Source organism: Epinephelus fuscoguttatus, linkage group LG11 (genome assembly GCF_011397635.1).
Source record: "Epinephelus fuscoguttatus linkage group LG11, E.fuscoguttatus.final_Chr_v1".
Classification (NCBI taxonomy): Eukaryota; Metazoa; Chordata; class Actinopteri; order Perciformes; family Serranidae; genus Epinephelus; species Epinephelus fuscoguttatus.
The window spans coordinates 18888583-18903343 of NC_064762.1; the positions used below are offsets into that span (position 1 = coordinate 18888583).

Sequence of the window (14761 nt, forward strand, 5' to 3'; positions counted from 1 at the left end):
AAAGTCTCACCTGAAAGTTTTCTATGTCCACTTTATACAAATAGGTAGGGTCTTGGAGTTCATTAACCCTGCGAATTCAGAAAAGAAGAGTTGATCTTTTCGGTCCTGTTGTAATTCACTGTTTGATTCAGGCTGCTAGCAGCCAGTGGGGTCAGACTTACGTTTGCCATATGCCCAGTGTAACTGCTGAGAGCCACAAAAGACCCACAATGATCAGCTTAGGCAGGTAGAATGTAAGACATTTCCTCTCACCCTGTGGAAACGACACAAAACACATTAAATAAGATTCATATTGATATGCTAAAATTGAAGAAAACATTAAAGTATAGGTCTAGCACTGGACACACCTGAACCCTGATGCCATGATAAACACAGAGCCAGAAGAGCAGCAGGGCACACAGGAACAGAGCCTGGAAGAAAGCGTCTAACATCCCTGGAAACCAGCTGTTCACCAGGAATGACAGTGGGAAAAATGGATCTGAACAGCAAAAGCAACACAATGAGCAAAACACCTCACCTTGAACCTACATATCTTTTAACACGGACAAGACACATGTAACATTTGCAGTTGACATTACAGTTAACATGAGATCCATTAAATTATCTTGTCACACACTTATAATAACAGTCTGAGCATGTCAGTGCCAAAAACAAGCACTTTTAGTGGACCTAAATGGACGGTGTAAAGATGCCCTGAGTGTCTCGTATCAAAAAATATTGTTCCCATTAGTTACTCAGACACAAAAACACAGAAAACATAGGGTCCAGGTTGGAAAATAGCCTTCAACTCAGAATTTCACAGTCATCTGACATACAGAAAGCCACACAGCAACTCTTCAGCATGGTAGCAAATGCTTTGTTTTTCCACTTGCAATAAACTGATGTGAAAGTTTGTGGGCGTTCCTATAAATACCAACTATCTATACCTGATTTCACAGGTTGTATTTTAAGGGTAAAATATGACTTGTGGAGAGAAAATACTGGCCTCACCATTGTAGAGAAGCAGCAAAGGGAGCAGGATGGACATCCACTTTTGTTCTATGCCCCAATCCCTCATAGAAAACTTCCTCAGAGAGTGTGCAAACATACACTGGGACATGTAGAATAAACAAACGTTAGTCCTGCATTTGGTCAGATCAGAATACTGGTTATGTAAAGTTCATTGGGGTTAAGACCTGAATAGTCATCTTACCGTCACCATGAAGGTCAACACCACAAAGACAAATCTGAACCAGATCTCCACTTGCGAGAAGGTGGGGTTGTATGTTTTCCACTGAGGAGGGATTTTTAAAAAGAGAACAAAAAAGGGAGAGAAACGATAAGAGTGAAAAGGCTGTGACTGACCTGTGAGCTCAAGCTATTTCATTATTAAAAACCCTGCCAGTGTTTGTCACTCACCACAAACTTGACCTTGATTTCATATGTGATATTTTCAAGGCCTTTGAAGCTGACCATGACCTGGTACTGGGTGTAGTTCAGATGACCAAGATGGAGCACGATGATCTCATCACATTTCTGTAAGCAGAGACAGAAAACGGTGCATCACTGTTGGTTCAGTCAACAATCCAATGCATAATTGAACTGCTCTGTTACTGTCGGTCTGACATGATAATCAGTTTCACTGCACTCACTGCTATACAGCCTCATTTCATATCATAAATAACATTTCATAAACTCACTGCTGTTCTGGTTGCTGCTGCCTGACTAGATGATTTAATCCTACATATTGAGAGAAGAAGGTGACTGGGTTTGCTGATCAACACTTACAGCCCCGCAGTGTAGAGTTCTTGGTTTCTGCTGCACTTTGTTGATGTGCATCACACTGGCGTCCTGCATCACTCCCTTTAGTTCCACACTGATCTCGAAGGGCTGCTGGAAATCACCCACTGACACAGACAGCAGTGAAAACATGTCATTAGCCACAGGTAGGCATGTTTGCAAAACAATAAAACAAAAAGCTATGTGAGGTGCGTCACAGAGACGCCCTCATTATTCCACTGTCTTTAATACGGCTGTCATCTGTAGCTCATTCTGTGGTCTTACTGTTGCTGTGTTCAGCCTGGATCAGACAGGTGAGCCATAGCTGCTGGTTGTAGGTGGTGAGGGGAGGAGATACTATCTTGAAGGGCCCAGTCTGAAAACATACAATTAATGACATAATTAATCATTATAAGGGACACTAATAAATGGAAAGATAAGACGTTATTTCAGTAAGAAGGCATTTTGCTTTCATCGACACAAAACCCAAAGATTTTCTCTTAATACCAGACGATGCAGATATCAACATTACAATTATATTACACTTCACTGTGCATCTGCATTACTCCTCTCCTATACAGGACTCATTATATCAATAACTCCACAGAAAGACGTGCCCTTAAAATGGCAAAACACTTTTTAAATCAATTGTGTACTATTCATTTCCCCCGGTAAGAAACGGCTTCAGTTTTACAGAGTTTATGTATAAATAGAGTGCCCCAGTAATGAGTCCTAAAATCTGGAAATGAATTAAAATTTTTGCACTCTCAGTTTCCTGGTCTCAAAGTCAATGGATTTTTTTTATGAATGGATTTAGATTGCTGAAATAAGGTCTGCGGTTAACTCAAGCTCAAGAGACTTACAAGTTTTGTTCTACAACATAAAATACTTCTTTATTATGTCTTAAAAAATCTGGTTGCTGACAAGTTGCAAAGTAAGACTACAGACCATCATCACACCAAACACAGCTTGACAGCCTTGTTGTGGTGGGCATGCGCCTGTGGTGTAGTTTGTTTATAGCCTAATGTTAGCTTTTCCGCAGTTGCATTTAGGCTTCAAAAATCAAAAAAAGTGGTTTTCATTTGTGAAGATTATCTTGCTGAACAAACGTGTGCATTTCATAAGCATTTGTTTGCCACAGAAGCCATCAAAAAAAAAGCCATCTATGTAAAAATCCCATAGTCTTTTGACGAGGGAAACACAATGACGCTAACTTACATGTTGACCTACAGAAAAAGTCAACCCTGGAGCACTTTGTGAGACATGAGATAATAGGAAAAGAAGAAGAAAAAATGTGTACACATACACACACACACACACACACACACACACACACACACAGAGGAATTCAATCAAATGTAAGGCAGCTAAAAACTAGCAAAAGGTCAAAAGGTTGAATTGCCAGAGAGCAGAAAAGTTCCAGTTAAAATGTCTGTAGTACAGAGAGGATACAGCCGCAGTTACTTAAAGAAATATTTAATTGCTTGAAAGGCGGTCTTTTCAAAAAACTAGACTGTCTATGCAGTAGAAAGATAAAAATACTTTTGAAATTGTTGCAATATGACCAAAGAAACAGAGGAAAAGGGCTGTGGCATTTGCATTTGCTCAAGAGGAGGAAAACCTACAACTACCAGAGTGCGCTGCACCACATTGAATCAATAAACACTCCCACTGGTGCGCGATGTAATGTAAGCTCAACTGTAGAAATAGGCAATGCAGTAACAGAATCTTGGCTCATTATGATCAGCACTGCCTAGTTTTACTATTTGATCTTAGTTTTTCAGCCTCCATTTTTACAATAAAGGAAACAATGTGGGTCTTGTTTCCAAATTCTTGTGTAGCAATCAAACAGTACACTAAAATATGTTTCTGAAAACATTTTAGGGGAGAAATAGGCAATACAGTGACATTATCTTGGATTGTATTTGATCAGCACTGCCTGGTTTTATCGTTTGGTCTGAGTTTAAGGGAGAGATAGGGGTGGGTCTCTCTGTCAGTCCACTTCTATACTCCCAGTGTCTGTGGGGGCCGGCATAATAAAATGCAGAAGTTCAATATGTAGTTCAAGAAACCACCCTTTTTTCTGAGCAACAGCCCTGGAGCCAGCGAAAATCCACCAGATGACACTTTTTGTGTCATCCAGCTGATCTGAGCTGAGAGATGAGCACAGAGACCTGGGCGCTGGAAAGATTGAGGGAAGATTTTTCTCTTTTTAAGATAATTTTTTGTGGCTTTTCGGCCTGTATTTGATAGGACAGTGGTAGCGTAAAAGAGGGAGAGAGAGGTGATGACGTGCAGCAAAGGGCAGCAGGTCAGAATCTAACCTACAGCTGCTGCAGCAAGGAGGTAGCCTGTGTACATGGGGCACCTGCTCTATCTGGTGAACTACTCAGCGCTGTTCATTTACACCTATCACCCACATTGTTATGAAACAAAGCTGGTCGATAATTGGCAAAGCATCTCTTTAAGTAATGTCAACAATCTCTACAAAGCAAGTTTAACAACAAAAAAGTGCTTGGGCATTATAAACTGCAGTAAATCTTAAAATATCACAAATGTGGTTTCCTGCAAATGAAATTATTGCATCCTATCCTCCTGAAGTGTGCTATTTGTTCTCAGCAACACACAGCTTCTCATCTTACCTTAACTGTGAAGTTTTTGAGAAGTAACTGATCGCCATTGTGCTCTTGCTCAGTAATAATCCTAGGACCTACACAAATAAAGAAGACACACTGAATACATTTTTCACAGACTGAACCACTGGACTAGGATAAGAGTAGTGATAAAAAGCAGCTGACACACTTTAAGTAATGTGTTATCAGAGCTTGATAACGGTGCGTTATGTGTCAAGGAGAATGACTCACACACTCACACATCTCTGTATCTCAAACTCTTAAGTCTGCGTTAATATGACTTCTGACCAACACCCAGCTTGGGCCGGTGCTGCAGAGAGAAACGTACCTGCAATCCCAATGAAGACTGTGAGACCAAAGCAGATCAGGAAAAACACGAAGACCAAGACAAAATGTCTCTTGGACAGGGTGTAGAGCCGCATGGGTGCCAGTCTGTCACAGGGAGACATTAGAGAGAGTTACCACACCACACCACAGCCACGGACAGAAAATGATAAAAAAGCAACTGACACGAGTCAAGTTTGTTTTGTGGTTAATGCTGAAAACCCACTGTGTCTGAGGTGCGGATATGTCAACACTGTTAGCTTCCATGCTAGCTTATGCTAGCAGTAACAGATGGTAGAAAAGGAGCTACCCAGTTGCTCTAACACCGTCTCTCACACACTCAAACATTGGTGACACGTCTCGGGAGTGTCCGCTGACCACATCGAACACTTACCGCTCCATTTGTTTCGGTTCGCAGTCTCGGTTCCGAGAGAAAACGCTAAAATATCGCAGTGGATCCACATCCGTGTAGCAACATCAGCCTGCGACAACCGGAATGCAACGTCATCAAGTGGGAGGGACCAGTCACGTGACGTCAGGGGAAAAGGGCTTCCCTCTGTGCTACCACTTCCTCTTTACATACACGTTGTTTTTACTTTATAAAGCTGTTACGTTTCAATGTTAGACTTTATGTCGATATATTTATCTGTGGATGAAATTAATAAAATATTAAAAATATTGTTTTCTAAAAACATACGGTTTAAAGCCTTGAAGATATCGGTTTTTTAACTTCATTCAATCATCATAAATAAAGCAAAAACATGGAAGAATACAATCAATAACAAGAGAAACAAAACACAAAATGGGTACATACTTCCATAAAAGAATAAAAAGAGCTTTTTTAAGGCACTGTAAATGTCTATAGCCCTGATAGCTTTCTGATTTGTCGGTCCCACCAGTGTCTCAGTGTGAGTTCATGCTTGAGATGCTGGATATTTAGAGAGAGCATTTGCATTTATGGATGAAAACCTTGCCATATAAAATGAGACATTTAAAATAAAGGCATGACCTCTCTTCAGGTCATTTTCCCTTTATAAAAATAACATCTCTTATCTGTAAATTAGCAGCACATACCATATCAAAGACATGTTCAACATCAAGCCACAAGACTTTTACATATCATGCCACTATCACAGAACACACACTTAGATTATCCATAAAACAGACAAAAGTGTAGCTATCAAAGCCTAATCAATGAACATCAAAGTTTCACTGTGTCATGTGTCTCAGCTTTTATGTTTGTGGTGCAGGGACATTTAATTAGTGATGGTTTTCTGTTAGTATGCTAATCATATTTTCATGTTTTCCAAATGAGACTAAAAGAAAAGGTGGCCTATATAATATGATTCATTTACTGTAATGAACTTTCTGCATGTTAAAATATTGGGGGTTTTTTTCTGGGAACTACTCCTTTTAATGCGTATGTCATGAATTTATGTAAACATACATACATACTTGGTCTAATATTACAATAATGGAGCATCAACAGGTAATGAGAGCAAAATTTAGCCCCAAACTGGCAGTTAGCTACTTAACAAATGTAATCATGAAAAAGTATATATCTTAATTATTGTATTACCAGGAGCTGTCTTGTTGGTCTGTGTCAGTGTTTCAGTCTCATCCTGTCATTTTGTTAAGTGTTATATGTGTGTTGTTTTTGTGCACTGTCATGAATGTTAAGTTGTTGTGGACCTCAGGAAGAATAGCTGCTGCAATGCAGTAATGGAGATCATAATAAACTAAACCAAGCAGGATTCAGAAAGATTATTTCTATATATTTCTAAAAAGTGGTCTGTTAGATAAACTGAGTGTGTATTTTTTTAAATATACTTCACTAACCGTATTGTTGACAAAATATTTGTCATAATAACTCCATTAATTTCCAATAATGTTGACTATTCCAATAGTGTTTGCAGCTAGAAGGTGCGGGGCAGTGTATTATATGTGTAAAAATATTAAATTTGTTATCCTTGATGTTGATGCCATTTAACAAAACATCTGTCTTAAACATTGACTGTTCATTAGATATATTACTTCTCAAAAACATGTAGGTGTTGCATCAAATACTATAATATATTCTCATGGAAGCATTGGGATACCAAATTCCTTTAATAATTCGGTGTATATATGTAAATGACTGTTTTCATTACTTAATTATGATACAAGCAAATTATTATTTCTAAGGCAATAACTATTTAACGTCTTCTATGATGTACCAACAAGATTTGATCTGATGTTTTTAGATTCTGATTTTTAATTTCTACGATTTAAGCGATTTAAGATTTGCCTATGTAACACGACTGCGTCAAAATAAAATAAAATAAAAATCTCATTAAATTATATTAAAAATAACATAAAATTAAATTAAATATAAAACATTAAAAAAATAATAATAAAGCGATTTAAGTTAATTTTCCTCACACAAAAATTACTTCACACTTCACGAATGAGCATTTAAATTTCAAAGTAGGCGTGTGCTGATTCACCATCATTTAATGCAGATGTAAACTATGGTTAAATGCCCCTCCACAAGGCGACACTTGTTGCCTTTCATAGAAACCAATCGGCCCCTACCTCTTGAAACTACAAAATTATCATATTACTGCATGGTGAGAAAAGGTGTAAAACCCAAAGTATTCTCATATTTTGCTCATTTCCATCCATATGTTCTTTAATATATCTATTTTAGGACTGCACTACCTTAGACAGGCTTCATCTAACATATAAAGCCACATCATGTTATACAATAAATGAGCGTAATGCCGCATAAATCTCAACGATGGACACCTCTCCTTTGTATCTGCCATCACCACACAGCAGGCTTATAAAATACAGCTAAAGGTGCAGATGGTTAAATTCATAGTCCCAGCATCTAACGCCAAACAGCCATGATACTGTAACGCAGCGATAAAATGGATCTGTTGGTGGATAAACAGGAGACCCACCTGTAAAAGCGATCATCTCTGTAAGGTGTCAAGTCCTCCTTCAGCTCGTTGTAGGCCTCCTGTATCTTCCTACAGAAGTATTTCAGCTCGCTGTACAGAGGGTTTTCCAAGCCGGACGAGTAGTCGGTGTCCATTATGACACACCGAGCCGTCTGACGGCTGAAAATGGCGATGGGGGAACAATCCGCTGCCTGCAGAGAGCAGCACAATGATCCGGCTGTATTGTTAGCGTCGTTTGATTGAAAATGCAGTCGAAGCTGTTTTGTTTGTGTCGATTCAAAGAAAAAAAAAAAGCTGGAAAAAAAACGAAGAGGGGGCGGAAGCACACAGACAACACACGGGAGGAGGGTCACGTGATGAGAGTTCAGCACCACGGACAGAGACAGACAGCTGCCTGTGATGACAGGACAGACACCACAGACAGCAGTGTGGCCAGCATCATGGGTCTGTGGCTCCAAACACTGACTCCTCTGAAGTATATTAGTCCTCCACTCACAAACTGTCTTTGGCTGTAACAATCCATCAGTGACTGTCTTTATTATTCAACATTTAAACACATTTAAAAGCATTTTACAAACACCTAAAACCAATTTACTATGTGGTTTCAAGAACCCCAGTTGAGTAATTCTCACCGTGACTTTAGTTACTATGAGAAACTATCTTAATTTTCTCATAAATATGAGCTGCAGTAAGTGTAAATTGAGATACTTTGAAAACCTTGTCATAAGTATGACCATGAATGAATTATTAAACAGGCTTAGTTGGCACAGGCCCTGGAGCCCTTCTGGCCCTTGCCTGTAACATTTCACCCAAATTAACACATACTGGCCAGGGAAAGAGTCAGAATGACCTCAAAAAGATGCAAACAGATTACAAGGATTAATAAAACAACCACAAAGAGACACAAAATAACTACAATGAGACACCAAACAACCACAAAGAGACACAAAACAACCGCAAAGAGAAACAGGATAACTACAAAGAGAGGCAAAATTAATTCAAAGAGGCACAAAACAACCACAAGACACAAAATAACGGGGCGTCGGTGGCTTAGTGGCAGAGCAGGCGCCCCATGTACAAGGCTGTTGCCGCAGCGGCCTGGGTTCGAATCCAGCCTGTGGCCCTTTGCTGCATGTCATCCCCCCTCTGTCTCCCCCTTTCACACTTGACTATCCTATCTATAAAGGCAAAATGCCCAAAAAAAATATCTTAAAAAAAAAAGACACAAAATAACTACAAAAGGGGCAAAACTACAAAAAGACACAATATAACTACAAAGGGGGCCAAACAACCACAAAATAACTACAAAAAGGGGCAAAACAACCACAAAAAGGGGCAAAATAACTACAAAAAGGGGCAAAACAACTGCAAAGAGAAACAAGATAACTACAAAGAGCGGCAAAGTTAATTCAAATAGTCTAAAAACGACTACATAGAGATGCAAAATCACCACAAAGTTTGTGTGTCTTGCTCCTATGAAGGAGAATTGGTGGAGGCTTTTGTGTATCTGTGCCCGGGGGCCCATCATCTCATCATGCACCAGTGAGTATGAGAAAGTGTTTCACAATTATGAGATAGTGAGTCATAACTGAGTTTTAGGGTCTTGGTGTTGTGCATGTTCACTCACTGGCCTGCCTTGCTGGAACACTTGAATGGAGCTGTAATAATAATGATAATACCAACAGCTTTATTTATTTACCACCTTTAAAAACAGAGTTTACAATGTGCTTTGACAAACAAAGCAAAAGCAGAACGAGGGTACTCAGAAGGCAAAATAACAACAGAAAGTCAAACAGTCCCACCAAACAAGAGAGAGACAACATTGTGGTGAAGTTAAGATAAAGTTAAAACAAGAAAAGAAAAATCTAGATATAAAATGTCAAAATAAATATACAAATAAAAGTAATAAAACTGTAAAATAAAAAATACGACATCATATAAAAATAAGTTTATAAAGATGGGATTTAAGAAGTGATTTAAGAGAAGTCAGGCACTCCTCAGGCACATGGATGGATTACTGAGCGGCCCACTCTCTCAGGCTGTTCCAAGACACAACGGCCCTAATGGCAGAAGCATGGTCACCTTTGTATGTAAGCTTTCATTTTTCTCACTGTCTGAGGCTCTGAGGCGGCAAACTGGCTCATATGGGGTCAACATCTCTGCTATGTAGCTTTGGGCAGGATCCAGATGAGCTTTATAAGTGATCCATAAAATCTTAAAATCAATTCTAAAAGGAGCAGAGTCAACAGAGAGAGGCGAGGACTGAGGTGATGTGATGAAACTGGGCCTTGATAGGAGTATTATTTTCACCTGTCATAATGTTTACTCTCTGAGACTATAGAGTCACCTTGTGTAAACTGACTGGTTTGTACACTGCCATCTCTGAATTCAACACATCACTGGACATATTTACAGGACAAGACACAACATTTTTCGGAAACGATGACGTTTTATTCAAAAGATGCGTGACATATACAATTATAAAATAATTTACATGGCATGCCTTACTATCCATTCACTATAAACGTTCAGTCACCAAATCAGACTCAGGTTCTTTTCAAGTGTTTTTGTCATTTAGGTCTACATCTACAAATACAAAGCACATACCTCTTCTAAAGAAAAGCCAGATCCTACAATATCTACAACAGGTCATCTCAGAAAATCAGTTTAAAGTGAATCCTTAACCTAAGTCCATAGGCAATTCTCAACATGAACTCAGTGGCTTACACTTGTGAACTCATGTGAACGATGTGTGTGTAAGTGTGTGTGTATGTGTAAGAAGCCATGACCACACACGTTTAAAGATAATAGATTTAACACTGATGGGATTCGTAGACTGCACGGTTGAATACAGACACACCTTGACTTGACAGTTACACTCTACATAACTAGTCTACCGACTACACTAAACTGGGCACTTACTCATTCACATCTTTTCCATCCAATGCAAACTTCACAAAACACAGAAGAGTCGCCCGTCCCCCGCCCCCACCCTCGACCCAACCCTATCTTCCCAGCTCACGACTCGGGCTACACTTGTAACAAATTTTCATCAACACAAAGAAATGTTCAGAAAACTCCACAATATACAGTATGTATAGATACTATATCTCCTTCAGGAAATAATCTCATAAATAAAATGTACAGACCAGCAACTGAGATGCTGAACTCAAAGTATGGTATCAAACTGTGGTCAAAAGTGATGACAAAAGGATTTTTTCCCCCCTAAAAAATATTGCACAACTAACACAAAAAGATGGATATTTTCTTTGACATGCTCTTTTCTTTTTTTTTAGGATCAGAAGAGACTTTTTTTTTTAATCCCCATCCCTACAACCCCCGTCTGACGGACATGCATCTTGTTGTGATACTGAAAGATCACACTAAATAATTCAATAATCTCATCAATTCAAAGTCGGTCCAAAGTGATCGTTTTTTTTTTTAAGTCAAGAATTAAGTTGCACTTCCCTCTATGCCCATTTTTTACCACTATAATTTTTTAGCAAATGCATATTTTGGCACAAAGTTAGAGGCAGAGGTGGGACCAAGTCACAAGTACGTCTTTGCACTCAAGTCTAGAAAGTAAAAGTCATGAGTCAAGTCTCAAGTCCTAAACTTTGAGTTACGAGTCCTAAACAAGTCACAATGCACTCGTCAACAAATGTGATGCCATTTTAATTTGTTCATTTGATAAAAAGAAGTTTGCTGGAAGTTCATAAGTGCTATATCGTAAGCAACTGGACTTGTTTGCATCTCTTGAAGGTGTTTTTCCTCTCATCCAGGAGGCTTCTTCAGTTCTAAATGACTGGTGCGGAGTCACAGGTTTTAAACAACAGAGTCATTGTCAGAATCTCCCCCGACATGTCATTCAATTTGGGAAGACTCAGACTGCCCTTCGACTGGTACGGGAATTCGAAAGAACATCGAGGAAGCTGGCTGATTACAGGAACCACCTGCGTTTCAATCTGGGATGCAGGCAACACAGGATCATTCCTGACAGCTAAAGCTTGGGTTCCACAGTGAAAGGACACAGGGCTGCAACACCAACGATCCAACGAGTTTAAAGCCTGAGACTCTGCACCAGTCAGTTAGAACGTCTTGTAAAGAATGTCTTTAACGTCTTCATGAAACACAAGCAAGTCCAGTTGCCTACAATACAGCACTTACGATTACCACGACCTGGATGACTCAGAGTCTTCACCGACATTTGCTGTAAGTTGTTCTCTGTATCTCTGTCATCTCTGTAATTACCGAACCACATATTTCACATGCTGCAACTCACTTTTTGTTGACCAATGTCGTTTTTGTATGCAAACGAAATTATCACAAGTATCTTTTTTTTTCTCCCAAACAGCACTCAGAAGTATAATGTTAGACTGTTAAAGTTCTCTCCTGAAACTTGATTAGATGCTTGTCTGATTGGTTTAAACAACGTTGATCATCTGAAGAATTAAGGGTCAACTTGTTGGGAATGAACAGCGTTAACCTTAGTTGATTCAGGAAAAAGTATCTTCAAGTCAAGGCTCAAGTCCAAGTGAAGTCAGGAGTCATTGGTGTTCAAGTCCAAGTCAAGTTGTGATTCTTTTTTTTGATTTTGTCAAGCGTTAAGTCATCAAATCTGTGACTCAAGTCAAGTCTAAGTCGTGTGGCTCGAGTCCACACCTCTGGTTAAAGGTGACCCTAATCACACCTACCTAATATCATTGCCCTTTTTTTTTTAGTGATTTTGTCTACCATCTTATACAGATAAAACCTATTTACTTATATTTGCAATGTGCCTGATAATTTCCTCCTGCCCACAGCGCCCTGCTCTGTGTCCTTAGCTCAACACAAACACAAGCTCGACTGCCTGAAAGAATAAAAGAAAAAGAAAAAGACAGCTTTTCAGATTTCAGTGTCAGCTTACTAAACGAACAGATTTCAATAGCTTCATCCTTCATTGGAGTTCTGACTTCAAAGATTCAGTGACAATGATTTCAGCTTAACTGTTAATTTTTTTTTTTTTTTTTTTGGTGGTTGTAGCGGTTGAGTTAAACAGTACTACAGCGTCGCTCCACACCTGAAGTTACACTTAAAACACAGTGGAGACAGGTGTAAACAGACATCTGTCAAAGTCACCCCAAGTCTCTTTACAACATTTACACATGACTGATATGTATTTACATGACTTCTGAAAAGACTATGAAATGGCATAGGTGAAATATACAAAAATATTTCCTGTACCTTGCTTACATGTTTAGTGTGGTCTTAAAGAGCAGGGACAACCCCCTCCCACCCCCCCACCCCCCCCAAACTACACACTCACTTCACAGAAGTGACAGCAGGTGACAAATCACTTCATGCCGGAGGTTGAGTTCAATCCAGGCCTTGGTGACTTCTCTTGCGCCCGTGTCACCGTATGTAGATATTTCACTAAGTACAGGATATATCAGTCAAAGCTATTCAGCACATTCCTCCTCCACCTGAATTACAACACAGCAATATTCAAATTCAGCCACCAGTTCTCCCAAATAAAGCAGGTAAGTTGAAAACCATGTTGACAGGGTATGAAGATTGTATATCACAAACAATGACAATAATGTTAAAATTCATATCTGAATAGATAAACAACAAAATTTACATATAAATTAACCCATGTAGCAGAGTAACGTTTCTTCTTCCTTCAGAGTCCCAGGAAACTATGTGGAAAAGACTGCAGCTCGCCTCATCTACTGACTCCCAAGTGGTTAACAGTGACACACCTTTTACCACAGTGAAAAGTGTGACCTCTTAGGAGTGCTCCTAAATGATGCATATATCTAAGCCTCAATTCCAGCCGAGATAGATTGAGATAGTAACAAAAGGAATGGCAGAGAGCGAAAACAAAAAGACCCTCCTACCCTCCACCACGTTTAGTCATTTAATAAAATCCTAAAAGCAAAAGCAGTATAATAAAGTGGTAACTGTTTCACTGAAGTTTGTACAGCAATGGATTTCAGTGCCCAGTAGTACCTGTGCGCTCTGGGAAAAAACAACTGTGATCTCCAGAGTGTGGGTTTCAAGTATTACTGCTGCTTCTTTTTGAAAACTGCACCTTGACAACTCCTTGCGGAGTTAACCAATCGGTTATCACGTCTACAAGCTTCTTCTAGCTAAAGCAGCATTTATTTGCATGATGATTACCAAAGCTCAGCTCTTTGGCCCTACATGCATTGCAAGGTGCCACTGACTGCCAAACGGAGCACGTCTGAGGGCACCCTTGGCAAATGCAGCCAATGCTTATTGCACCAACTCTAGTGGCAGCATTGTGTAGTGCAGCATGATTGTATCTCTCTCTATGACCAGGGCTGATTTAAGTCTTCTCTCCAAAAATCCAACTTTGTTAATCTCAAATGAAACAACTGTGCCCCTTCAACAGATTGCATTTAATTCCCAGATATAACTCAGGGTAAGTAAGGGAGGGGACATCTCATTTGAGGCGTTGAGTAACATTGGCTAAAGCCACTGCGAAGGCCTGCACAGCAGAGAAGGGATACTGGAAGTCCAGGATGTAGGCATTGCCATCGATCCTGCCAAACTGCATCACCTGTTGAGAAAAACAGACAAACAAAAAAAGTAAATACACACTGTAAGAGGTACTGTCAATAATAGGGATGCACTGATTTATCAGCCTAACATCGATATCAGTTGATTTTTGCCTTGTTGACAAGCCTTCTGCCTCTGGGACAACTGAAAACATCTTTGGGACAAACAGACACTATCAGGGATAACACTGGGACAAAAGGACGCAGTAAACTCAGTATCAATGTGTCATGGGACACACCCTATTTCTCCCTGATGATGATACATTGTGATCAACAAATCTGTGTTGAATCGGCAGGAAAAGAGCAAGTTAACGTTAGCTGCTAGCAGTTAGCAGTCTGTGGCTGCAACTAACAGCTTATTGAGGTTGCACTGACTTACACTATAATGTGTTCAAGCTCTAATTAGTATAAATAAGTACAGTATTGGAAAGTAAACTATGATGTTATCATGATGTGTTCAAATGTAATCTTGTACAATGTAGTTTTGGCGGTAACTTAGAAATTTTTTGATGTTTTCACAGCAATATGAAATGATGTT

At 39.4% G+C, this 14761-nt stretch overlaps 2 protein-coding genes across 7 annotated transcripts in view; both read right to left on the reverse strand.

Moving 5' to 3' along the window:
- Positions 1 to 7932, reverse strand: part of tmem181 (transmembrane protein 181) — a 36005-nt gene extending 28073 nt beyond the window's left edge. Inside the window, exons 1-11 of one of the 5 annotated variants that reach the window (XM_049589858.1) lie at positions 7661 to 7932; positions 4720 to 4823; positions 4401 to 4468; positions 2044 to 2134; positions 1768 to 1886; positions 1399 to 1515; positions 1193 to 1273; positions 991 to 1090; positions 348 to 478; positions 162 to 253; positions 11 to 68 (exon numbers count right to left, since the gene is read on the reverse strand). In XM_049589858.1, the coding sequence (XP_049445815.1) occupies positions 11 to 68; positions 162 to 253; positions 348 to 478; positions 991 to 1090; positions 1193 to 1273; positions 1399 to 1515; positions 1768 to 1886; positions 2044 to 2134; positions 4401 to 4468; positions 4720 to 4823; positions 7661 to 7794 (1095 nt within the window). In that variant the 5' untranslated portion in view covers positions 7795 to 7932. Of the gene's footprint in view, positions 1 to 10; positions 69 to 161; positions 254 to 347; positions 479 to 990; positions 1091 to 1192; positions 1274 to 1398; positions 1516 to 1767; positions 1887 to 2043; positions 2135 to 4400; positions 4469 to 4719; positions 4824 to 5109; positions 5219 to 7660 lie in introns of those variants that run through there. The other 4 variants (XM_049589857.1, XM_049589856.1, XM_049589855.1 and 1 more) reach the window with 4 other exon arrangements.
- A 2157-nt stretch (positions 7933 to 10089) lies between these two features.
- tulp4a (TUB like protein 4a) overlaps positions 10090 to 14761 on the reverse strand; it is a 34656-nt gene continuing 29984 nt past the window's right edge. For both annotated transcript variants that reach the window (XM_049589889.1, XM_049589888.1), the window contains exon 14: positions 10090 to 14225. In XM_049589889.1, coding sequence (XP_049445846.1) covers positions 14109 to 14225 — 117 coding nt within the window. In that variant the 3' untranslated portion in view covers positions 10090 to 14108. The remainder of the gene's footprint in view (positions 14226 to 14761) is intronic.